Genomic DNA, 25,235 nt, shown 5'->3' with positions numbered 1-25,235 from the left:
AAACCAAAGGAAAGAGCAAAAGAAGAAAAAGAATCTAATAACGTTGATCTACGGTATGTAAACTAGGTTCTCCTATTCCACTGACAGTGGAGTGTGAAAGCAAACCGCCCAAGCTGAAAATGTAGCAAGTGTTTTAATTTTGGTCTCCCGTATTGTGAAAACATCCCAAGTCTATCCGCATCCTTACCGCTAAACTAAATCCTGTCAGTCCTTCATTAATCTGAAGTCATCTGGAGAAGCTTTTAGCATTTTCCAGACTGACATAAGTTTTTGCATTTCCACTTTTTTAATCATTAGCTATAGCACTGGCAGAAATATAGGGAGAGATACACTGTGTCAAGTTTCAGCAACTGTTGTATTTTTATACATGTCAACGGAAGAAAAACATAATGACAGAGATTGGAGTCCCAGGTCATTAAAACCTACAAAGTTCTGCTTCCATAACCTGTCCTTCCTTATCAGTTCAAGAATTGTGCAAAGTTCAGGTTGTGACACTGAGGCTCAGCAACCATAATAAAACCATTTAACGTTAGCTTTCAAACCAATCATTTCCACATCCTACCCCAACCAAACTCTACTCACTTCTTCTATAAATGTGTACCACAATATACAGACTCATTAACTGGCAGCATTTCCTTTCACATAAAGTTCAAAGCACATTTAATCTGTGCACACAGATAAAGTGTTTGCAAAAGTATTAAACCCCTAATGTAAAACATTTCTGTTAAGTAACTGTCACAGGCTTCCCTATGTTTTATTTACATTTTTGTGTCAAAGACCAAAATACACATCTAACATAACTGTAAAATACAAAAATAAAACTAGGGACCTTTCAAAAATAAAAATCTGAAAACGACTGACATTCTATTTGTGTTTGCAAGTCAATGCTTTGTAGAATCAAATTTCTGCACATTGTCTATCTTCACATTTTTAAAAGACAGTAGGTATTGAAACTGATTCTCAATTAAACCAGGGCTCCTCAAATCCAGCCATCCTGCTATGTCTAGATGTTTCCCCGGTTCCTGTTGAAGCACAGGCACCTAAACGTTAGCGAAGAAGGTCTCTGTAGTCACTAAGTGGAAGGTGATGAGTTTGTGTTAGACATAATTGGTCACTAACCTCGCCTACTTTCCAACCATCGCCAAACTCTGCATACTGTCCAACCGCCACCAACTCACAAACTTCACCCACACACAAGAAATACTCCACATCTCAAGGCAGCGCGCTCTGCATGACAAGTTGCCGCTCTCCGGCCTTTGAGGCCTGGATCTGAAGACGCTTCGTCTAGACTTTAACTAGTCATTTTCTCTTTGGTCTAAACCATTCCATTCCACTGTCAGACAATTTGGTTTGAGACAGTAAAATGTTTTCTTAAGCATTTTTCGAAAAACCTGCATATTTATGCTGATCGATCAATCATAGTGCTGGAGGGTGATTAGTCTGATTTTATCGATTGATAGCACAAACTTAAGACATAAACTCTAAAGAGTTCACGTTCCTTCATTCACTGAAACATTAGGGAAAGTGTTTACCGAAGAAGACGAGGGCCGTAGGAGTAAAACAAGTTCACTGCAGGGACAGAAGGTCAAACCTGAACTCAAGAGATTCCAGGCATGTGAGAGTAAGTGTGGCACGCTCATGACAAATTAGTATTGAAAGCTATTTGCTGAAGCCTCTTTTGACTTTACTTTGGGCTGAAAAGATCAAACACTACATATAAAACACTTGTGTAAAGTTGAAAGTGAAATCTAAAAGGACGAATGCCTCTCTCAATTTGTTTGGCTTCTAGTTTAAACTCTGACCTCTTATAAAATCCAACCACCTTGAGATTTTGCAAATATATGCACAATTGCATGTATTTAAAGAAAATAGATAAGACATACTTGTAAACACGGAACATCTCAAACTTTTACAGCCTCCACAGCTCTGTCAAGGTCACAATAAGTCTCGTGGAGCTGAATCATATTTATATGACCTTGCAGCTTTGTGCTCAGCATGCAGCTGAAACATAGAGTCGTTTAATCCAGCCGCTCTGACCCTGCAGACATTATCTTTCAGAGCAGACAACTCAGCCGTCTCTCCTTTAGTAGCTCAATAGTTGGCTGTTTAGTTTTCTTTTTGACCTCCAGTGTCAAGCTGAGATCCGATTCAATTTACATAATCTAGATGTTCGCTCTTATGATCTAGTGGACATATTTTTTTATTCGCTGCGTGTTAATAAACAAAGCAAAGTGATTCCCAACCGCATGAGGCAGCAGCTCTGTAATCCACAGAGGTCTTGTAGCTTCCAGGAACATTTTACCTCCAGAAGCAATTTGTTGTGGCATTTGAGTGCTGAACATCCTGTCGGTCTGAATCTGTCAGCATTCCCTCATTATTCAAATTCATGTCATCAAATAATAAATCTGGATTAACAGAGTAGCCAGCGGCTCGCGTCAATAAACTACGTGGCGATCGACTCGGCATTCATTTCAGCGGCTCTGAGGCACAGAGGGGCTTCATGAAAAGTCTCACTGCATCTAAAACTGGTGCCATTTTAAAGGATTAACAGTAAACAAAGTTGGTGTGGTATTTATCTATTTGTATAAACAGCCGGTTGGGGTCTTTGTATTGGACTGAATATGGTGCCGTAAGAAAGGAGATAACACATGAAATAGAATCAGAGCATCTCGCGGTGATGAGAAAATTAATTAGTCAAAGTATTAATTAACAGAAGAGCTTTAAAGTAGAAAATGACAAAGGTTCTAAGCTCTGCATCCATCTTGTACATAATTGTTGCTGAGATCTGACCAGGGTGTAACGTCGCTTCTCACGTAACGACCGCAGTAGATAGTCAAGGGGCATGATGACTCAAAGAGTGTCCATATTAGTGGTTTTAGTTATTAGTTTTCAACCTAACTGTTTAATGGAAGAGGAGAAAAAATGAGGCAAGCGATTTAAAAAGTACTGACAGAAAAACTCATCAGCCCAGTCCTTATACTGTAGCTCAGAGAATAGACTTTAAATGCTCCTGTTAGCTTAGAAATCCATGAATGACTTGGCGCCAAACTACAATAAAACCTGTTGTTGCATCAACCTTTCAGACCTCCCAGGTCTTCTTGTTCTAGTTCTGGTCGGCTCTGCATTCACAACTGTGCGCATGTCAGAGGAGTGGATCAATGGACGTGACGATGTCTAACCATCCAGCTAACAGCTGCGCTGTCTCCACACCAACACAAACACTGGCTGACACGACAACATCTGCTGATGGAGATCCAGCCCCGGCGTCTGATCTCATGGGAAACAACATGCATGGATGTTGACGGGTCTCAGATCTGCTTTGTTCACACCAACATTTGCAGTTTGGATATTTGCATATCTAAATTTCAATGCAGTCAGTAAAGAATTCTACACACAGATTAACTTTTTATGTACTTTGGCCGAAAATATTACATAATTATCTAGCTGGGTTTTTTTTTTTTAATAAAAGACAAAACAGGAAAAAGTTCACGCAGGCTGTCTGTTAAAAGTTGCTACATTATGACATGATGTTCCGTGAACTAGTAATCACTTTCTCTGTGTAAATACGCCCTGATTTATTTCACTCTTTGTCATCGTCCATTATACATTGTGGTGTCTGGTCACACATTTTGTCTTACTACGCTAATTAGTTAAGAAAATATCTTCAAAGATATAATTCATAGGCTCTGATTGGCTTTGTTCTCTCTATACAAGCACTTAAAAGGGGCAGCATTGTGTGCAATTTTGGAGCATAATCAAGTCATTATGTTGCCCTAAGATGTTACAAAAATGCAGAATATATCAAAATGAAATTTTAATTTGTAATTTAACAAGGTCTTGTGTCGAAGAAAGCGAGCTTAGTGATGTTGGAGATGCGGAACGCCAGCAAGGAACGATAAGAGCTTGAGTGGTTGGTTGGACGTGGTTGTTGGACGTCGCAGACGTTGAGGAAACGCAAAGACATTGGAGGATTGGAGCGGACGATGGACGGAAAGAGGATCCCAAAGATTACCATGATGTGGTTATGGAGCAGGAGCTGTAGACAGGAAGCAGCTTGGAGGCAAGACTGCAAGAGCGCGTGAGGAAGAACCTTTAGGGGAAACACGAAGAACTAGATGTACGGCCGAGAAAACAACTCCGAGGATCAAGACTCGGCTCCTGTTATATAGCAGCTTGATGAGCTTGATGACCTGCAGGTGTGCAGGAGCACACGCCGCACAGCCCCGCCCTCCAGGGAATGACCTGCTGCTCCGACAAAGAGAGAAAGCACCAGGCAAACAATCCCAAACTCTAAAGTCTTACACAATGCAAAAAAACTATTGATTCAATTCCATTTTCCAGTCAAAATTAAAATGGTAGCTACATAATTTGTGAGGCAACTGATAGACATCCATGGCTGCAAAATTATGAACTGTTTAGTTTTTTTTGTGTGATGTTATTTGTTGAGCTACAAACTAACCTAAATATGTAATCTAGAAAACACAGTATGATAGTCGAAAGGTAGATCAGATATTATATAGGTCATCACTAACACACAGACTCTTAAGAATTCACCCATTAAAATGGAACTATAAGAATCCCTCAAACTCATAGTGATGGTTAATGCTTTAGGTCCATGTTATAAGAAACTCGCCACTTAATGACACAAGTAAGTAAGTGATGTGTGTTGAAATGTAAATGACTGTAAACAAGCTTGTCCTAAATTTCCTTGTAAGGAAGGCATTCCTCGCACTGAGCCAATGTTTACGTTTCAAATAGTTTCCTTTCTCTCTTTTGCTGCAGGATACAAGTCCTTCCTCTCTTTTCTGAGCCCTAACTGGTAGTCTCACTGACGCGATGAACAGTTTTCATTCATATTTTTTTGTTCTTGTCTTTAATATCTGTTTTTCTATCAAGTGTTTCCCCCTTAAATACTTATCTAGAGACTGAAGATGATGTTTGTAACTTGAAAGAACTGGAAAAAACATAACACTGCCCCTTTAAAAGCCAATTAACAGCACTTGTGTTGGGTCTATTATTTTTCAAAAGAATCCTCAACGCTCTGTTCCAAGGGGAATTTAAGAATTTAAGATTTGAATTTAAAACTAAATCCAGAGCAGCATCTGAGCTAAACTCCTGATTTTTTTCGTAAGTCCACGGTCTGTAACTGTAATCTACATTCCTAAATGTGGAAATTGTTACTTATCTCTGCCTGCATGAATGCACTGCATGCATAACCATGCTATAAGTTATACATATTATATATTTTGATCAACTGAACTTTAATTTTCTTAAAAAACAAAGTTTTCTTTCAGTTTTGGAGACTTCATATTGACAGAGATGCTAAACTTCATGCTGAGGATCTTATTTTCCATTTCTTCAAAAGTGTTAACACTTCTCCTTGAACATTTAATTCAAATCACTAGCATACTTACTGATTTTGTTTTTTCTGTAATATAAAGTTTGTTCTTGTTTTGTTTGGGATTCCACTGGGCTCTTTGATGAATGTTCATTGTCGGAAAGTGAGATTTCTAATAGTATGTTACATTTTCACTAGCTTACACAGTGGTTATGTTTATGGGTAAGTTCTGCACTGAGCACCTGACAGGCGACCCATTATCTTATTGCAGTGAAGGTCAATGGCCTCGGTGTCAATGCTCTGATTCTGGGCTCTATATAGTTACGGATTACTTTACTTTCTTTTCTTGTCTCACATTATGCCTAATAGGTTAAATAACTAATCTCACAAAAAAAAAATTCCAGTAAATAACCACCCAAATTAATGTAGGTTAAACTGAAGTGCTCTAAATTGGGGTTTCACCAAAAATGTGCATAATTTCACTGATTAAGCCCCAAGTCTGAACTCAGAACATAATGGATATGGAAAGCAATTTCAACTGTCATTTATTTCAGAGAAAATATATTATTTTTTTTTCAGACAGGTTTGAAAAAACAAATGTGTTCTACTAAAATGTACGTGGGATATCTGAGTAAGTCTCAATATAAAGCAGCTCATATCCAAAAATAAAATATTTAGCACTGGAATAAAAATGTCATAAATTTTAAACTGTTTAAAAAAAACATGCTTTCAGTTTAGAAAAATCAATTTTATATGCTTAGAATTGTAAATTATGAACTAGAGATGATTCATTTTCCCAAAGTGCTTATGTCTCTCCTTGTTGGCTCCCTGCGTAGTGCAGAGTGAGTCATGCATCGCAAACTGACACTAGGTGTGACAATACATCCTGCTTGCAAGATGAGGCGTCATAGTGTGTTCACCAAGACAAATGCTACGCTGTTAAAAATATTTTAGGGAAAACAAACAATCTTCAATAAGATTCCATAAATTAATTTGAAAAAATGTACTAAATTACTCAGTCTATATTTGACAAGAAAATATAACAGATTGAAAAAGCAGATTTTTTTGTGTGTGTTCGGAAACACAAAAAAAATGTGTAGCCAATCTCCAACAGTGCTTCAAAAATCTGGTTTAGCGTAGAATTATTCAGTTGATGTTTGAAAGCAGAGATTAAAAAAAACAATTCATAACGACAACAGAGGAGCATTTCTGTTGGTCCACTCTGGCTTTCTGCAACAAGAGTGGTGCAGATTTTACTTAGATACTTACCAAGTGTCTCTCTCTCTAATGCACTCTGAAATACAAGCTGAAAAATGTTTGAGCGAAGAAAAGGTAAATATTAGAATTATTGCTAACCACTAGTTGCCTACAATACCTTTACTTTTTGACCAAATGGAGATATAAACTACATATAAACTACAAACTACAAGAGGCTACAGGTTAGCTAGTTGTAGGCAGCTAGTGGTTAGCTAGCTGTAGGCGGCTAGTGGTTAGCTTGTTATGATATTTCCCCAGAGCTAAAAATCAGTTTACCTCTTATCTGTCGCTTCCATTTTCTACTAAATATCAAGAATGCTGCAGTGGCAACAATCTAAAAGTGATGGAAGTTTTTTATATGTTTATGAATCTTTACTCATAACCAACAGACATTGTTATTCTTTAGTATGTTTAGTAGCTAGCCCTTCAAACAACACAAGATCTCTTTTGTTTTAAAACATGGACACAGATGGTTAAGATTAAACTCCACAAATGTATCAACCAGAATTCATAATATGAAATGCAACCTTAGTGCAAAGTATACTCAATACCTATTTAAAAGTTATTAAACTGTACTTTTGACCTTACAAATGACCTTTTGAATGGATATTCTAATTTCTTAAATAGGACTGTATATCCTTTTTTTAATAGTTAGTGCATGTTCCCGTCCCCAGATATTAAGTATAACACATCATTAAAGTAAATGAGAACATGCTCCCGTACAGCTGATTTTTTTATATATATATATGAAATACATTACTATAAATAATACCTCAAGATAAAATTGTAAGATTGTTCTTCTTATTTCTGTCATTTAATTACCTGACAGAAATACATCTCTTTTCTTTTACACCCAGTTGAAAGATTTTATGGCCCACTGGGGAATGCTGCACTTTAAATAGTGTGAAGGTGGAGAGGTAAATCAGCCCTCATCCGGCATCTCTGCTCCTCCACACGAATAGGTGACTCTACTATGCTCTGACAAAATGCATTTAAAGGAATGTCAGAGTCAGCTCCTCAGGAGCTGTGATGAAGATAAATATTTAATGCTTTCTTTCACTGTATTCTGGGAACATGCTGGTTTTAGAGAATAGAATGTGCAAGGGAATTTACAGAGTGCTATCTTGAGGCACAACAGGGGAAAGAAGGGAAATCATAAACGAAATAACACGTCTTTGGACCTATGAAGAATTAAAGCCTTACGAGTAAAACTTGGCTGACCACAGATGGTGTGTTTAGGTGTTTTCACTCCACTAGTGCTAGACTCGCACGTTTGTTTTGTCACCATTTACCCAGAATTCCCTGTGATATATAGTCCACTTTCCGGTCTGATTGGGATTCACATATGCATTCGAACAGCACCGGAGTTTACGTCAATCGAACTGAGGCTTATGTTTCTCAGCGTAACCGGAGTCTGCATCTTTGTTCTGAATTCAATTACATATTTACACCTCCAAACAAACTGCAAACAAACTAAAGTCTGATGAAAGCAGACTAAGCAGGGCTGGTGTGAATGCACCCTCAGACACCATCTGATTTGTTACCCACTGAACCACATTTTCACTCTGCCTAATACTAGATTTTGAAATCGCATTTTATTACATAACTCCTGAACACTAGACACCCTACTGGAGGATAGTGACTGGCCTAATATAAAATAGCATGTTCTAAAACTAAAATATAACTGGTAAGTATCTCAATCAGCAGACTCTTGGGGATAAGCACACTGAAGTGGATAATTGGATGGGTAAGTATTCTCCTTCTTCTCTAATGAACTCCCTCTGGGACCATGAAAAGCCAAGCAGTCAGACTAATGTGTATTTGTGGGCATTCAGATGTCTGATTTTGTTTAAAGCAGCGGATCAGCAGGAAAAAAAAAACAGTCACAAACATGTTTCTGGTTTCATCGGCAATCGGGCTCTTATGAAGTCAAGTTTTATGCATTTCAGTAAAACCCATCAGATTTTTCACTTTAAATATTGCCAGTCATCACTTCAACAGACAGGAAGACAACAGTTGCACTTTTTATGTTTAATCATTTTCTTCTGAGTTTCTACAGTGAGGAGATTACACAGCCTTTCTAGAAACCCATTATCGTGGTATAAAAAAATATCATGACATAAAAATTAGATTGTATATGGACTTTAAGTGGTCATCTACTCCTCTCCTACACATGATGGCATAAAAATGTTCCCCAACTACTTTAAGTATCCACATAGAATGTTATTAGCACTGCATCTCGCCACAGCCCTAGTTTCAACCAAAGGAGCTCACCCAGCAGCTCCAGTGGTCAATATTCAGGCTCCATATCCATAAATACAGGGCCATGAGCAAGGGACCCAATAAATAAAAATCAGTGTGCAGTGCACTCCCTGTGGACTATGCCTCCCATCAGGGAAAAAGTGCACAAATAGTCCGGTGAATGAGAGGTCAAGGGAAGTCTCGAGCTCTTCGTTTTTCAGGATGCAGCTGAAATTCAAAATGTACTGGGACAGATTTTAGAAAGGACCTGAAGGGGCGGCAGCCCAGGGCTCCAATTTGTGGGGGTGGTTCAAAAATGTTTTTTTTTTTTTTGTTTTTATTTATTTTTTTTTTCTTTTATAAATGTGTGTTTTACTAACTTTGTACTTTATATAAAACTCATACGACTAAATTAGGTGAGTTGTATTATTATTTGGTGATTTTTTTTATTTTTACAATTTTAAACAATATTCAAAGTTGGAGTCAATTTCTTTGTATAAATTTCGCAAGGCAAGCATAATTTTTTGTACAGTTTTGGCTTAATTACTGCTCTGAGTATTCTTTTTTTTTTTCCTCCAAAAAAATGATTGATCGGATTAAATTGTTTCAGCTCTATTCCTGCAGAGATTAAATAAGATGCCTAAAAATGAAAAGGTAAAAACAAAACTCTTTGGTAGGTGGTAGGAAATAGCATGCTGTAGCTTTTCCGAACACTCACAAGTTTTGGGGGGATTTTTTCTGCTGCTTTCCCACTGAAATGAAAGCAGCAAGGATAATAATAATAATCATACTGACCTCCATATATTTCATTTCTTCCCTACTTAAGCACTATGTGTTATACAACACAAACTGAACGATGAGACTTGTCAGGGATACCAGTAGCATCCAGTACTCATCTCTATCGTTACTGTTTCATACCCAGCTTAGAAGAAAAATGACAAATTACACAGAATAAAGTCAAACATAAAAACTGCTATTTAAACTTGATTCATAACAGCTAGTTCTACTGAAAAATGCAGACGATTTTAAAGCAGTTATACAGAGTAAAAAACCTTTTTGGTGACGGAAAATGACGTTTTACCGGAGAGCTGCCTCCACATGTCGACAGGCGCTGCGCATTTATCAGAATGTTCCCCAATTTCCAAACTACTGGCTTGATTAACCTGCTTTCACTTGCAGTTTTTCTCACCTGCCAATCAAAACATCATGCATGACTTCAGGCAACCTCAGTCTGACTCCCGTGTTGACAGCCAACAATAATGGAAGGTTCAGGCGAGAAAGACCATTTTTCACACTGAACTCAGAAAAAACTGACAGACAAAGAGACAAAAACTTCTTAGCACCCTCCATCTCGAGGATCGTCTTACTACTTACAGCTCGGATTCTTTTCACTCTGCATGCATTTTTAATTCCCTTTATGAATTCGCTCTGTTGTAAAATTAAGAGTATTCACTGCACTATAGGGCCTGAGTCACAGCGTGGTTAATACGTCTAACCAATTCTAAGAAAATTGTTTAATTACATATCATTATATGTGCAGATTGAGCAGCTGTCTGGAATCTTTATGTGCTGGTCTGAGTCATGGTTTCAGCTGCTTCGTGGCTTGCTGCCAAAGTGACCTTCTCCTCGCTGGTGATAAGATTATCGAGCCAAGAAGTCAAGAGTGTTGGAGCGGAGTGGAGGGTCAGCAGCCGCAGCCACGCGAGAGGAGAACGAGAGGCCTGCATATTATCGCATATCTGCAGATAATAAACGGTATGCTGAGGGACGGAGTCACATTTTACAGCAGGATTTCTTCAGGAAGAACAACTTGATGGAAGAAATTGTGATGAGTCAAGGCAACAGTTGACAGTAGGACATAGCAGCAGCTCATCCTTTCAAGCCTTCTGGTTTTCTACACAGCAGACATTGTTATTCTGCGTTGTTCCCCACGTAGTGGAGCTTCCAAACTTCTGCCAGACGCAGAAAGGGAAAAAAAACTGTCTGCTGGGTCTGGCTGCCAACACCAACTGCATCAGAGCTTCGCCTTAAACATTAATACGGACTTGTGAGGCGGTCCGAGTGTGGTTTTTATCCACTGCTGAGCTGTGAAACTAACCGAATCTTTTTGTTCTCGTCTGCTTGTTACTGCATGCAGAATACTGAATAAAAAAGAAAAAAAAATCATAGTACAGGCATGTTATCACTTCACAGTGTGTTGCACATTTACAGTGCCTTGTGTTTTAATGCATTTTAATGTATATTTGGTGAACTGCAGACCCAAAGATGGAGGAGCGGCATTCAGCTTCGAGGTGCCACTGATCTCTAAACTCCAGAAACACTGAACTCCTTTAGATCAGGGATTTAAAGGGCAACTTGTGTAGAGCTGCCTGGAACGTTGATCATTCATTTAGACTCATTTAGTATGATACCCCTAAATAAAATGATTTTATAACCAACTAAATCAGATGCAAACCTATCCGATTTAATTTCATTTTGCAGTTAAAAATGTCATTTTTGAACCACACATTCCTGTTTGTGAATTTTTCGGTGGAAGACGACTCCAAGTAATGGCAAAAAAAATCCTTATTCAATTAGATGTTTACATTTTTTTTGTAGAGAACATTTAAAATATTCAATGAACTGAAGGTTGGAAAACCGAAATGTCTAACAGCAATGTTACATGATGTGCTCTTGGCTGTCGTTGGCACAGCAGCCAATCCAGGAGCGGTATTCCTTTTTGTTGTGTGCCCAAGAACAGAGACAAGACTGTAGATGTTAGCTTCTGCTGCAGCTCTGAAAATGTCTCCACTTTGCCTATTTATGCATATCAAGCCTTACTTGTTGTGCGAACCATTAAAATAGGCTTTCTCAAAATATTTGCAGAATTTAGCATCTTTATAATTGGCGAAATAAGTTACTTGTTATATGTATAAAAAAAAAAAAAGAAAAGAAATAGAAATACCTACAGTAACCCTAGAAAACAGAATCTCGAGGAATCTGAAATGTGGAGCCAAAACAGAGGAAGCAGCAACTTGAAATTAAATGTAATGGTACATAATGCCAGATAATTGGAAATAAATAAAGCATCAGAGCAAGAGAGAAATAAAACTCAGTGTTACCTCTGGCGTCAAAGAACTCCTCATCGGAGCTTTCCACGGATTCCTGTGCGATGTTCTGCAAACGCCAGTGGGAGGCGCTGTGCTTTCGCCCCACACCTTTGGATGAAAAACAGACACAAAATCTATTTTAGACCAGGTATGACTGTCAGATTTAAAGCTATCAATCACAGAACTCACTGTGGCTGCCACAAACGATTATTTTTAGTGATCGATTATTCCATTGGCTATTCTGACCATTAATCGGATTTTTAAAAATTCTGCAGATTTCTCATTTGGTCAGTTGAGATTTTTCTTTTAACAATATGGCAAATCCTTCACAAGATGAAGACAAAGAAACAATTCAAGTCCTTTTCAAAAAGGAAAAAACATTTTACTGCCAATAATTGATTTACGCTTTTTTTTATAGTAAATGCAAAACTTTTTTTTTTTGTACGATTTTGTCTAATTCCTGCTCTGATTGTCATGTTCCTTTAGGAAATGGCATTTATTTTTAGTTTGTATTCTTCAGTTAACAAATACCACTGAATTAGTTGACAATTACGTCAACAATCGATTCATCACAGTTGATACGATTAATTGTTTCAGCCTCAGAACGCTGACAGTAGTCAGATCACAATTCTTTACATTCTCTCCCTTCTTTTTGCAGTTATGTTGACAGCTCTGAAGGTCTGCGAGGAAAATGCAGGCCGAGAGCCTCTGGCAGGAACTGATGGCTTCTCAAGTGTCTCCTCTGGATAAAAGACTTAAATGGACTTTCTGTTGATTGGCGCCACGGCAGAGAAGTGTCACAACAAGAAACCTCGTCGCGATTTTCCACACGTCTGATTCAGAAGTGGAGTTGAAAAGGGGCTTGGTGTAATTCTTGTTTGTTGGCAATATTTGCCTCCGAGCACCCGTCTAAAAGCTTTGCAAAGACTCAAGAAGAAACAAAGATTTTCTTTCGAATCTCACAGGCAATTGGCTGAAATACAGTGAAAACAAAAAAGAAATGAAACCACAATAATATAGAATAGGACAAGTTTTTCAAGTTAAAAAAAAAGAAAATAAAAGCTGCATGTTTTTTAAAATGTTACACAAATAATAAAAAAAAAATGTGACCAAGTTCTTTGTAGGTTTAAAGTTGCTACGCACCGTATTTTTAGGGGTATTATAAAAAAGGGGCTAAACACAATTGCAAGCCACAATTTTCATATTTTTATTCTTAAAAGAAAAGAAATTCCTTCCAAAAAAAACTGCTTTATGTTTCAGTCTCTTACAGAAATCCTAATAAAATACTCTGAAGTTTGTAGCTGAACTGTGAGAAAACGGTAAAAAGTATCAATACGTTGGGAAGGTATTGCCTGTCTGCTGATTTCACTGTATGTACAAAATGCAATGGAATTGAATTCTGCGTTGCAGAACAGCGTCCAGCCGCTACTTTGGTATTTTTTCAGGTATGATTAAATCTCCTTCCGGATTCGACACACAGCAGTGAGAAAACCGAGGCATCCTCCACTTACTGAGCCTGCTGCTTGGTTCAGACATTATTTAAGATAAATATCTCCATTCCTGCACAAAACTTTCTTAGTCCAAACAAATGCACTGAAGGGAATTTTCAGTGCATTCCATGTATTCCTTTACGAGGTCGCGGCTCGGTGAGAAATATATTGCTGACACGTGCAGGATTTTTTAGGACATTAATTATCATTTCCCATATTATCAGGAAGCCACGCTTATAGTTGTAAGCTTAGGCCCAGAAGATTTATTGAAAGTTTTAATGATTGTCATAACTCCAGAAATTAGTGTTACTGGAAAGTCCATTTAGTTCACTGAGTAAAACACAAAGATTAATGGCACAGATTTATGTTCTCAAGCCTTTTTTCTGTTCATTAATTAAGAGGAAAATCATAATTAAGATGTGACATTTTACATCAGACCAATAAGGAAAGAGTTGCAATGCAGAAATTTGGGCTTTATGTAAAACATGTTGAATAAACAGTTTCAACATGTTTTTGAACATGTTGAAGTTCAAGCAGTTAAACAGCTTTCTAATGGTGACCAACCGCTTAGACACCTTTCAGTTTCCATGCTCACTGTCCCTGTCAAAGTTTTCAGTTAGATATAGAAATACAGACTGTGGAAGAACCACAGTGTTGGTTCTGTTGGACCTCAGCACAACTTTACACCTTTTCCACTCAATTGGATTGAATCTTATGTAAAGAACTGCTTGAACCTACTACTCTTTGAATGACCATTTGCAGTTCTTTATAATCCATAAAATGATTTGAAAATCTGCTGTGTATAATAATTTTCAGTGCACTTTGAGTTTTTATTTCTGAAAAAAATACTGTTCTCATAGGGAGCTTTGATTTGTACTCTAATAGTTCATGACTTGAAAATTATACTGACCATCATTTGCATTGACCATAAGTAGAAAATATCACTTGCATAATAATTTGGAACATGGTGTGATAAGATCACTTGCTATATTTTATGCAGACGACACACAGCTCTACATTACGATGTCACCAGTTGATTCAGAACCCAAATGAATGAGTGGATGTGGCAAAACTTTCTCCAGCTCAACAGAAACAAAACTGAAGTCATCAACTTTGGACCTAAAGAGGAACGAGCTAGAGTTTCCAGCTTTAGTTATTACAGCTGGAAACTAGAGATAAGATCCAAAATCTTGATGTAGTGATGGACCTGAACTTTCTCAGCCACATAAAGACAGTTACAAAGTTGGCCAGGAAGACAGAGAACATCGAATTCCCTTAAATCAAGGCTAGAGGTTAGAGCTACCTTTGATTAATTATAAATGGAGCACAGATTCGTTATAGTCCTCATTCCTATCGTTCAGAAGAGATTTTCTAATTTATTGACTGCAGCGCCCTGCTAACTCACTGCAGCACCTTAAACATAACACCAGGATCCAGGTTGATGACAGGATCCCCGCCTATACGGCAAGGAGAATCACCACCTCCACAACATTAATAATTACATCCAGCAGGCTAGCAACAAGCTGGATCCCTCTCTTCAAAGTTTTGCTTTGAAGCAGCTCTGGCCACCAGCAAATTATTCTCCAGGGGGTTTCAGGAAGCTTGAACCAGTGTGAAGCTTTTAACCCTACTGCCATTCAGAGCAGCACTGGAAAATGAGTGAGGAGGCTCAAGTAAGGATTAGCTCAGTCCTTGAAAGAGCATTTATTATGCATTAGCAATTAGACCACCGGCAGCAGCCAAAGAAATATTTTCTTCCTCATTCCATTCAATCATGCCCAGTATGGAGGGCTACTGTGCAGAGAATAAAATGGAAAGCAATAGCAAAGTTCATTTCATTCAGTAACTTCATTAACTAAAGAAAATGGATTGAATACAGATCAATGTTTCCAAGCCTGTATTTCTGTAATTATAGTTATTTTATGCCGATGCATTAGAAAAACATATTAATTTTTTTGTGCATTAGAATACAACACCAGTCTAATACGTTTAATATTCGCAACAAAGATTGTTATTCTTCAAAAGTTACTTTTAATCTGAGAAACTAGCTTCATCAGAACACATATTCTATTTTTTTTTTAAATATGAGTGTATTTTCCACTTTACAAGATTAGATCATCATATTTACCTCTCCATCCATCCATTTTCTCTTCCAGCGTCTCAAAGTCTACAAAACACCAAAAGAATGAAACATACATGCGTCATAATTGGCCTTCCAAAGCCCATGGGGGAAACCGCCACTGTTCATCAAGTGAGAAAATGTTTTCTTTCGACATCTTTTTTGTTTTCTTTATGCGTCTCCTCAGAGTGCAAAATGAACCACCATCTATAAATGATACTTCTATGTGTTTAGCTACAATAATTGGCTTCTTTTTTTCTGTCTCTAAGCAAAATGAACAGTCTGCCTATAAAAATGATATTTTCACATCCATATAATTTCCATACAGTTAAATTCTCATATGTAACAAAACATGGACAACTTGTATAAAAAATAAATGAGAACCATCCAGAGTTTGGCTTGGTGACATAAAGGATATTATTCTAGTAAAACAATTTACAGGAACGTGTTGATGCCGGTCGGACAAACAATGCCTGTGAATATCTACTTTGATCACAAGTGGTAATTTGCCACTTGTTTTAAAATTACAGAAAGTCTGGATTTGCGATCGAGTGCTTTTAATCTCTCTGTTGAGTGCCAGTTGTTTAGGTCTTAATGCAACATACCAAAAAAAAAACACATTTATTTTGGTCTTTAGAATAAATAAGTGAGAAACCTGAATATAACTGCAAAGTAAAAGTGGAAAAATAAATGATATATGACTTTAAGCCAACATTATGGCTGCTTTGTGGGGCAAAAAATGAAGTGTAACGGAGCAAAAAGCAGATGGAAAGCAGAAATTTAAGGTTGAAAGAGTTCACAGTGTTTTACAACTAAACACTGTTTCAACCTTTTGATTCATATTCCAGGTTTGCATCAGACTGGTTCCTCCACAGCATGCACAATATAAACAAATCGGAAACAGAGGCAAATGTGAATTTATTCCCAACTTCTATTTTCCCTCCCATCGACCCACAGTGTTGGCTGTTATCATTTACATCTCCCACGTTTTTATAAAAGAAACCTCCTGAACAAGTTTTCAGAGCAGAACTGATTGACTTTAATAGCAGTTCTTCATATCAGGCTTTCCAATCACATAATTATAGAAAGGCAACCTTCTAACCTTGCTTCTAGAGCTGTTGGACTCTGAAAGTCTCCTGGTGCAAAATTTTAAATCTCTTAAAGCATCTCCACTGGAAGGCCATCAAATGAAGTGCGAGTCTGCAGACTAAACTCAGCATCCAGCCGATAAAACGCGTGAAGTAGAAAGAAATTCAGGAAAAGCAGCCAAGAAAATAAATGTTCCTTATATTTTTGCTTCTGACGTTGTTTAATAATGGATCGGCTTGGTTGTCTTGTATTGCTGTTTGAGGCAGCCAATCAGAGTCCAAACCCCCCCACTGACTCTGACTGGTGAAGCTGACAGTTTAAAATAATTCATAATGCACTTCAGCACACAAACATAATTCACTAAATTATGAAATAATTACATCTAGTTTTTAAAATGGAGGAAATTAAGTTTCTAGGCATATATTGCATTTAATTGTGGCACATTCAATTTTATGTTTAATAAACTGTTTCTGTAATTACCTCTGCTGGAATTTGGCACTCTTCATTCTCCACAACTGGATTTTTTTTCTTAATTTTTTTTTATATTAGAAATACATGTTCATGATATTTAAGAAATGTTATCATTTTGATCAAATACAAAATTCTGTCATCAAATGATAATTTTATTTAATTATTTAGTAAAACAAAAAACAATATTACATTGTTTCTTGTAGCAATATGGTAAAACATTTTGAAACAAAAACACAAATCCGTCCAAAAAGGAAGGATGCTTTTGGATTTGATGACATCACTGACACTTACACCTGCTCACAATATTACCTAGAAGCTTTGGGTTACTTAAAGGTATGATTCCAGTTAATGTTACATAAAGAGATGATGCTACAAAGTGTCAAAAGTATCAAGGCGTATATGTGAAAAAACTACGCTGTTGTCGCCTCATTTATGTATATCCTTGTGTATCCTGTTGGCATTTATTTACACATGGCTGCAGGGGAAAGCTGGGAAATTTAATTAACACTAATTAAGTTTATAGGCATGAAAGTGTCTGAGATGTAAGGAACAATTTCTCCTCTGCTGTCCTCTACAGAAACTGAGTGGAGTTAATAAAAGAGACAGGATTTCAAAACACATCCACAACACACTGGCTCATAACCCACAAAGTTTTTAAACTGGCCCGGTGCCTGTTAGGACAAAATGATGAAACTACAGAGTGATAATAGAAATCTGAATACAGAGTACGTAAAAATGTACGTAAATGTATTTCAGAGTTCTCCATAAGATTTATTTTGGCTTCATTTGCGGGTCGTTTCGTGGAGCTCGATGTTAACAATTTAGGATGTTGGAGTGACAGATCAGATTTAGAGTCTACCTTTTCTTCTATCTGCTCACCTGGGCTGTGCTGCAACCATTGTCTGCTGTGTTTACACTGCAAGGCTGTTTAGCACTAAAACCAAAATCAGTAGATTCGGAAGAAAAATGAAATCAACTCAACCAGGAATCTGTTTCTCAAGGTCCCTCTTGAAAATGAGATATGGGTGTCAACTCCCGTTGACACCCATATCTCATTACTGGGTTAAATAAAATAAATAAATCCGTCAATAAAAGACAGGGAAATAAACAAGCCAAATAAGATAAAATCACATCATTTTTTCTAGTAATTTACCTGACTTTTTTATAATGTTTTACAATCAAACCTTTGTTATAATTGTCAACCAACATTTTGGATATTAAATGCGCAACATATTTCCACTGGAACTTCAATAAATAATGTTGATGAGTTTCAGATCTTTCAGGCTGGTAGGCCTCCTTACCATCACCCTAATCTTTAACTCTCTCCACACATTTTCAGTCATACTTATGTCCGGACAAGCCCCCAAGACGTTCATATCACCTGCAGTCAGAACAAACATCTCATAGTCAATAAATTAGAAAACGTGTTCATAGTAATCTTTCATACATTGTAAGCTTAATATTTGTCTTTCATTAAGGCTACATTTCTGTTTCATAAAATGTTTTTTATTTGAATATTGTAATTCAAATGTCATGTTTTTATTAGCTGTAAGCAGAAAATCATCATAACATAAATAAAGGCTTCCAAACATTCATCTGTGTGTAATTAATCCTTATAATGTGTTTCATTTAATGATAAAGATCATGAAATAAATACCCTTGTCAATAATATTCTACTTAATCGTTTGGGTCTGTACAACAAATGTGACCTGAACTGAGGATTTTTCAAAATAATATGTTCTAAATCGCACAAAGCTTTCTAAAAATAACACACAGTCATTTCTATTCTCAGAATGGCTTCCAAATATGCAAATACTGTTTGTCAGCTCTTGATTGACACGCTTGTGGTTGGTGTACACAATGCTCAGACAATTAAACAAAAATAATGCATTTTAAAGCCTTTTTCTGCTGCTGATTTAGGACTGGCAGATAATTGGGTCACTCTAAATTGCTGTAAGCACGCAGAGCAGCCTGCGTCTCCACAGAAAACGCTGAGATGGAGTGATTATCTATTCAGCGTATACTCTGCTTATGTCTCCGGTTAGATTTGGCCTCCGGTCCCCCACGGGCCATCCGTAGGTTCCTCCAGAATAAGTGATTTATGTCCGGATGGATGGTTGTTACTCAGCTTCCAGTGCTCCACTGCTTGCCTCCTCTGGCAGACTGTGCTGCTGGTTATTACTGGAAGCATGTCATCTGTAAATATAGAGCCTTGAGCAGACCTGCCAGGCCAAGGCACATCTGGTACACAATCACTATATTTTCTACTCCACTGTCTGTGTATTTGACAGGGCCATTCCGTGGAGATATACGGACGAGTATGGACATCAGAGTGTGTGTGTGTGTGTGTGTGTGTGTGTGTGTGTGTGTGTGTGTGTGTGTGTGTGTGTGTGTGTGTGTGTGTGTGTGTGTGTGTGTGTGTGTGTGTGTGTGTGTGCTGAGAGCTCCCACGGGGACAGAATGAATATGAGGAAGGAACTGATGAGGTGCGCAACGACAGAGCGACAGAAAGGAAGTACTCTAACAAATAAAAACACAGCTGCTGCCAGGGAAAAAAAAAAGAAGAAGAAGAAAAAAAGGTCTCCAGTAGCTGTCTTTATTCAGGGATTTAATTTGTTGAGTGCATCGGATGCACCGCCACTCACCTGCAAGTGTTCTTAAAGTACTGCTCCTTTTTATTAAGACGACTGCTGAGTTTAAACGCCGCTTTGTTGTCTCCAGGCCTGTCACAATAAATTTAACTGGACAATAAACTGTCCCAGAAATTATTGCGATAAATGATAATATTGTGGTTTAGAGTCTATTTTCCAGTAATGTATTGGTAATGGTATAACAATGTGAGTTCGTCCTCTCAAAGACCAATACACTTTAATTTTGTAAAGAACATGTAACACTAGAAAACACAATTGAAGCCATGAATAAAAAAGATAATAATAATAATAATAGTCAACAATAACTCTTTCCATCTAAAATAAAAATTTAAAATTAATATGACTTACAACATTTTATTTCCCCTTTGGAATCAATAAAGTTGTTTTCAATTTAATTTGAAACAATATTTCTCTTCAAAATACAATAATCAGAATTTAATTTATAAGTAAGTTTTGTTCATGTCTTATAATAATTTATGTTTTGGATCTGCAATTATTTGCAAAAAACGTTTTCACAAAAAAAAATTAAGATCTAATTTGTTTCAATATTTTTAATATGCACATAAAAAAGGTACAATGATTTTTTTATTTTTTTAAATTATTTTAAAAATATCTTTTTTGAAATGCCTCATAGCAAAAGGTTTTGATACTTCTGGTGTATTTATTTATTTATTTGGGGGTCAAAAGTGATTTAGAAAATAAATAATAAAAAATGCATGGAATATCTGCTTAGGGCCCCTAAAAACACTGGTCCTGGTGAAGCCCTCCACCTAAATATTAACTGTTGATTTTATTGCAACTTGCTGTAAAATGAATTGCTCATAGGGACATGAATATAGATGTGACTCTGAACTCATATTTTTGGACGGTCCTGCACTTTGTTTACTCTTTTTTTACTCTGGATTTGCAAATCTAAATTATTTCTTAGGTGACTGCAGACTCACACTCGTGCACCAATCACCGAGAAATGCGTTCCTCCATGCGCCCCCCACTGAGCGATGGGAGTTATATGTGCAGTTCCCTAAAGGGGGTTTACAGCGCGCCGTGCCCCTGCAGGTACCCAGCGAATGGCTGATAGATCCACAGTTTACGGCGTGAAGCGCGGCAGTGAAAATGTGAACGTAGAATCACTGAGACGATTGTTTGGCTGCGGACGGTGAGGTTTTTATGACAGGACGTCCTCAGACTTCACGACACTTAATAACTCGGAGTTGACACTTTGACTCAGATCGTGTAAGCTGCAGTTATAAGAGCGTCATATTTCTTGTGTACACAGCTTCTCGCTAAGTGGCGTATTGGAAATCAGTGGTGGGATAATTACACTGTACAGCAAGCGGTGTTTAATAATTAAAAAGAAAAGAAAAAGCACTTACAAATAAAGCTCCAACAAGGAAGCAGTAATGGCTGCAGTTAGAAAAAATGCTGAAGGAAACTATAATGACAGTAAGCGTAATTGTCCACGGTTTAATGACTTTAGATGCTAGTTAGAATTGCAGACTTATGGCATAATAGCAGATATGTGTTGCTCTTACAAGCAAATTCATATCCCCTAATACATTTTTAATTAAAACCGATGGGTTTGCCGATGGGTTATCATAAACGGAAACGGCTTCACAGATCCAGGACAGTAACTGGCTTGAGTGTCTCTGAGAATTACTCCTGACGAAGGAAGTGGGGAGGATTCCTGGTGTGCACTCATGAAGAGGTGCAACCGTTGTGTGTACCAGGCTTTTATTAAGAGTATTTCATGAATAGATCAGAGATATTGTGGAGCTCTGGCTGTTCTTCCATTTGCTGTCTGTACTTGTTAACACACAGGACAAACAAAAGATAACTTAGGGTGCATTCACACCGGCCATGTTTGGATCGCTTTAATGGAACGCTAGTATTTCTGAATTCCCAATCGAACTACAAAATAACAAACTGACTCGCCTAAAAACATAGGACTCAGTTGAAGTGAACTCTAGCGCAGTATGAATCCATATGTGAACGCCAAGCGGACCGGAGCATTCTGGGTAAATGCGACCTAAACGAGCATGCAAGTCTAGCGCCAGCTAGAGTTTTTTTTACAATGCTTGCTCGGTATCCCTGAAAATAAAATAAAAAACATGTCATATAACAAGATATTTAGTTTTTTCAACAAGACCCATTCAAACTCAATAGCAGCTGAGTCCAACGACAGAAAACCCTCTGATTTAGGATAGACTGGTAAAAACATTCATTATTTTATTGTAACTATAAGCAAGCCTCATTTAACTTGTTGAATATCCTTTAACACATATTTGCCTCCACCTCCACGTCTCATATGTTTATGAATCATAAAATAATAAAAATTTAAACATTATTTCAGCAACAGTGGTGCATTGATGACCTGCTTAAAAAACATTAATATATTTTTAAAAACAATTTAATTGCTGTTTCTCAGGGGAATTCCTTTTGATCAATATAATAAAATCTAAAATACTCCTTACTTCACCTTTCATTCATTGGCACTATATTACACAGAGGTCCCTGCCTAATTACATAAGAAAGCTCTTCAGTGGTCTATTGCAATATTACTTCCAAGTATTGCAATTACATTTTGTTATGCAACCTTAATGACAACTACAGGGTTTTCTTTAGTGAAATATAAATAATTATTGGTAGACTAATGGAAAACCGAGGACTGTGGATAACAGTCTGCCTGAAAACAATAAATGATGAAACACCTGAGAACTTCACTGCGGTTATTAAAGTACCGAATGCTCTGTTCGTCAAAAATAACTTTCCATCTCAACAAGAACAATCCTAGGAGACACGATTTCCAGGGAGAACGGATCCCGGAAATGTTAATAAAGGATCAAGAAAATATTGTCTTGAGTAAGAGGGGTGGACAAATTACGGCCCCCGGGCCACATCTGGCCCGTTGGTCTTTTTAATCTGGCCCGCCGAAGATTGGTACAGAATTCCCCAAATCAATCATATCATGATCATGTGGTCTAGTCCCGTAATGCCTGGCCCTCCACCAGGGGGCGCTTTAGGCGCCGTGATGCATGACTTGATTTTCCTTCCACACATCATCTCTTCCTTTTCCATCACTCTGCTGCTGTGAACTCTGCAACAATGAGTGGGCCAAAGAGAAGAAAAGTTGACAGTGAGTGTCGAGTGTTCAATAATGAATGGACAACTAAATACTTTTTCACTGAAGTCCGGTCAAAAGCTGCTTACCTTATCTGTCAAGAAGCGGTTGCTGTTTTTACAGAATACAACATCAGCCGCCACTTTCCCACCAAGCAAGCTAATTATGCTAACAACCAGACAATGCTAATTATGCTAATAACCAGTCAATGCAAGGATGGTCGTCTACCGCACAGACGACCATTTTCCAAACATCCAGAAGATGGCACAGAGGACGCCGGTGTTGTTTGGCTCAACACCTGACTTTGATGCACTAGCAAAGAAGGAAGGTCGACACCGTTCCCACTAAAAGTGAATGCAAGTATTAAAACTGTAATGCTTCCTTTATGTTTATGTTTGATATGGATGCATCTGGTTCTTGCTCTGCAGTCAAATTGTAAAAGTCTATGTGGCCCCTGAGCCAAAAGGTTTGCCCACCCCTAGAGGTTGACCAATCTCCAGACTCATAAACATGATATTACGCTCTTCTTTCCTTTCTCGTTAACTAGGCACTTAAAATTCTGTTTCAGCATTCAGACAATAAAAAAAGAAAGAAAGAAAAACCCAGACCAGAACCAGCCCTTCATCTGTTATTTTGATCAGGTTGCTTTTGTCTGCAAAATCAAAGGCTGAAAACCCCAAAAGCTTGTCTTCTAAAACTAAATGAGGAACTTGGGGAAAGTACAGAGAGGAAGAAAAGGCCCAGCTCTTCAATGAATTGTGTTCAAAGAGACTTGTGTCCAAGTATCTGAAAAGCTTTACTTCAGAGCAGGAAAAAGCAGAAACACGAGGCTCCTCGTGATTCATCTCGTGCCGCTTTCATCTCTTTCGTTTCCATTATCCACTTGCAGCGCCGTTTACATAGAAGGGCAGCAGGAACGGTGAACGGACAGCATTTATCTTTGAAGCAACTCTGCTGCAATCACACACGCCCCCTCCGCTCCCCAACTCACACACACTGAAGCCACATTTCCAGCTTGACAGACTGATGCTTCACACAGTAGCATCAGAGCACCCAAGTGAACATGTGGTAAATTATTCAATTAGTATCTAATAATAAGGACAATATTTCTTTTATTTTAAACCTCGCATCCTTTGACTTGAAGTTTCCAAAATTGCAAATATTTTCCCATAGTGCAACAGTTCTTCGATGGTTGGCGGCAAGAAGGAATTTGGTCAAACTAACCCTGATTTCAATTTGGCCCTGGGAATGATGCAATGCCTCAGTTGAACATACTACAGGAGCTAAATGTTCTGCTTCCTGCAGGTTTGACCAACCTGCAGAAAAAAAAAGTGAGATTCACCAGCTCAAATTTAAGACATTTTAAGACCATTCTGAATTCAATTTAAAGCAAAGCAGCAAAGTTCCACCTTCGTCTACCCAACTGGCAATAAATTTGCACTTAACCATGAGAGACGCAAAAAAGCTAGCTAGTTAGCCAGGGGACGTTAGGAGGGAGTTAGCGGTAGCCTCAGCCGTTTAGAGTCACATGCAATCTAGATCTTTGCTTAGATTTTATTATCAGAGTAAAGTGGGCGACATACAAAAGACACTTTGAGATTTTTTCTTCTCTTATGAAAACCAGGTATAATTTTCCTTCCACACAACTAATCACAAAATGGCTTGCGATGGTCTGTTACTTCAAATTCAAATGAAAATACATTGAGGTTTGTGGTTGCAGCATGACAAATTCTGAAAAACGTCTCACTATGTCACAGTAGACACTGAAAGTGATTCCTTAAACTGCATAAAAGCCGACTGCAAGTAATTAGTGATTCCATCTTCTGTTAGTGTTGTAACTCCAGGGGAGATGAGAGTCATTTCTATAACGTACTTTAAGCTAATAACATTTTTCTGCACTTCCCCCAAAAATGATCTTCACTCCTAAATATCAGATTTAAAACGAGAGAAGCCAGGCACATGGAGATGAAGACAAGTAAACTCTCACCTCCTCAGGCAACACAAGCATCCATTATAAATATTGAAGCTGCTCCTGAAGTCTGGAATTTACTCAAACAGATTGAAAAAGTAATCTCACCAAAGCTAAAGAGGAAACTTCCTGAGTTGCATCTTTCATGCTGTTATTGATTTAACACTGAAAAAGACGGTTTGTTTTATTTTAACAGATCCGTCGCTGAAAATTGAGCTGTGTTACACTTGGAAAGGGGACCAAATCTAAATCCTGTTCTGGGATAGAGAGAAAAACAACCAGGAAGGTTACATTTTCACCCTCACAAAATTTGAGTTTAAATTTCAGAAATTTTCTAGAAAAAGAACGGACATTTTTGAGTTTAAAAGTTGAAAACATGCCAGAAAATGAATAAAATTGAGAT

The 25,235-nt window shown here is 37.6% G+C and overlaps 1 protein-coding gene across 3 annotated transcripts in view; it reads right to left on the bottom strand.

Annotated features, from left to right (window-relative positions):
• pitpnm3 (PITPNM family member 3) overlaps nucleotides 1-25,235 on the bottom strand; it is a 122,764-nt gene that overhangs the window by 83,836 nt on the left and 13,693 nt on the right. For all 3 annotated transcript variants that reach the window (XM_055045374.1, XM_055045376.1, XM_055045375.1), the window contains exon 2: nucleotides 11,938-12,033. In XM_055045374.1, the coding sequence (XP_054901349.1) occupies nucleotides 11,938-12,033 (96 nt within the window). The remainder of the gene's footprint in view (nucleotides 1-11,937; nucleotides 12,034-25,235) is intronic.

The sequence above is a fragment of the Poeciliopsis prolifica genome, unplaced genomic scaffold (genome assembly GCF_027474105.1).
Source record: "Poeciliopsis prolifica strain line A6 unplaced genomic scaffold, Auburn_PproV2 SCAFFOLD022, whole genome shotgun sequence".
NCBI lineage: Eukaryota > Metazoa > Chordata > Actinopteri > Cyprinodontiformes > Poeciliidae > Poeciliopsis > Poeciliopsis prolifica.
This window is presented reverse-complemented; position numbering and strand designations above follow the sequence as displayed.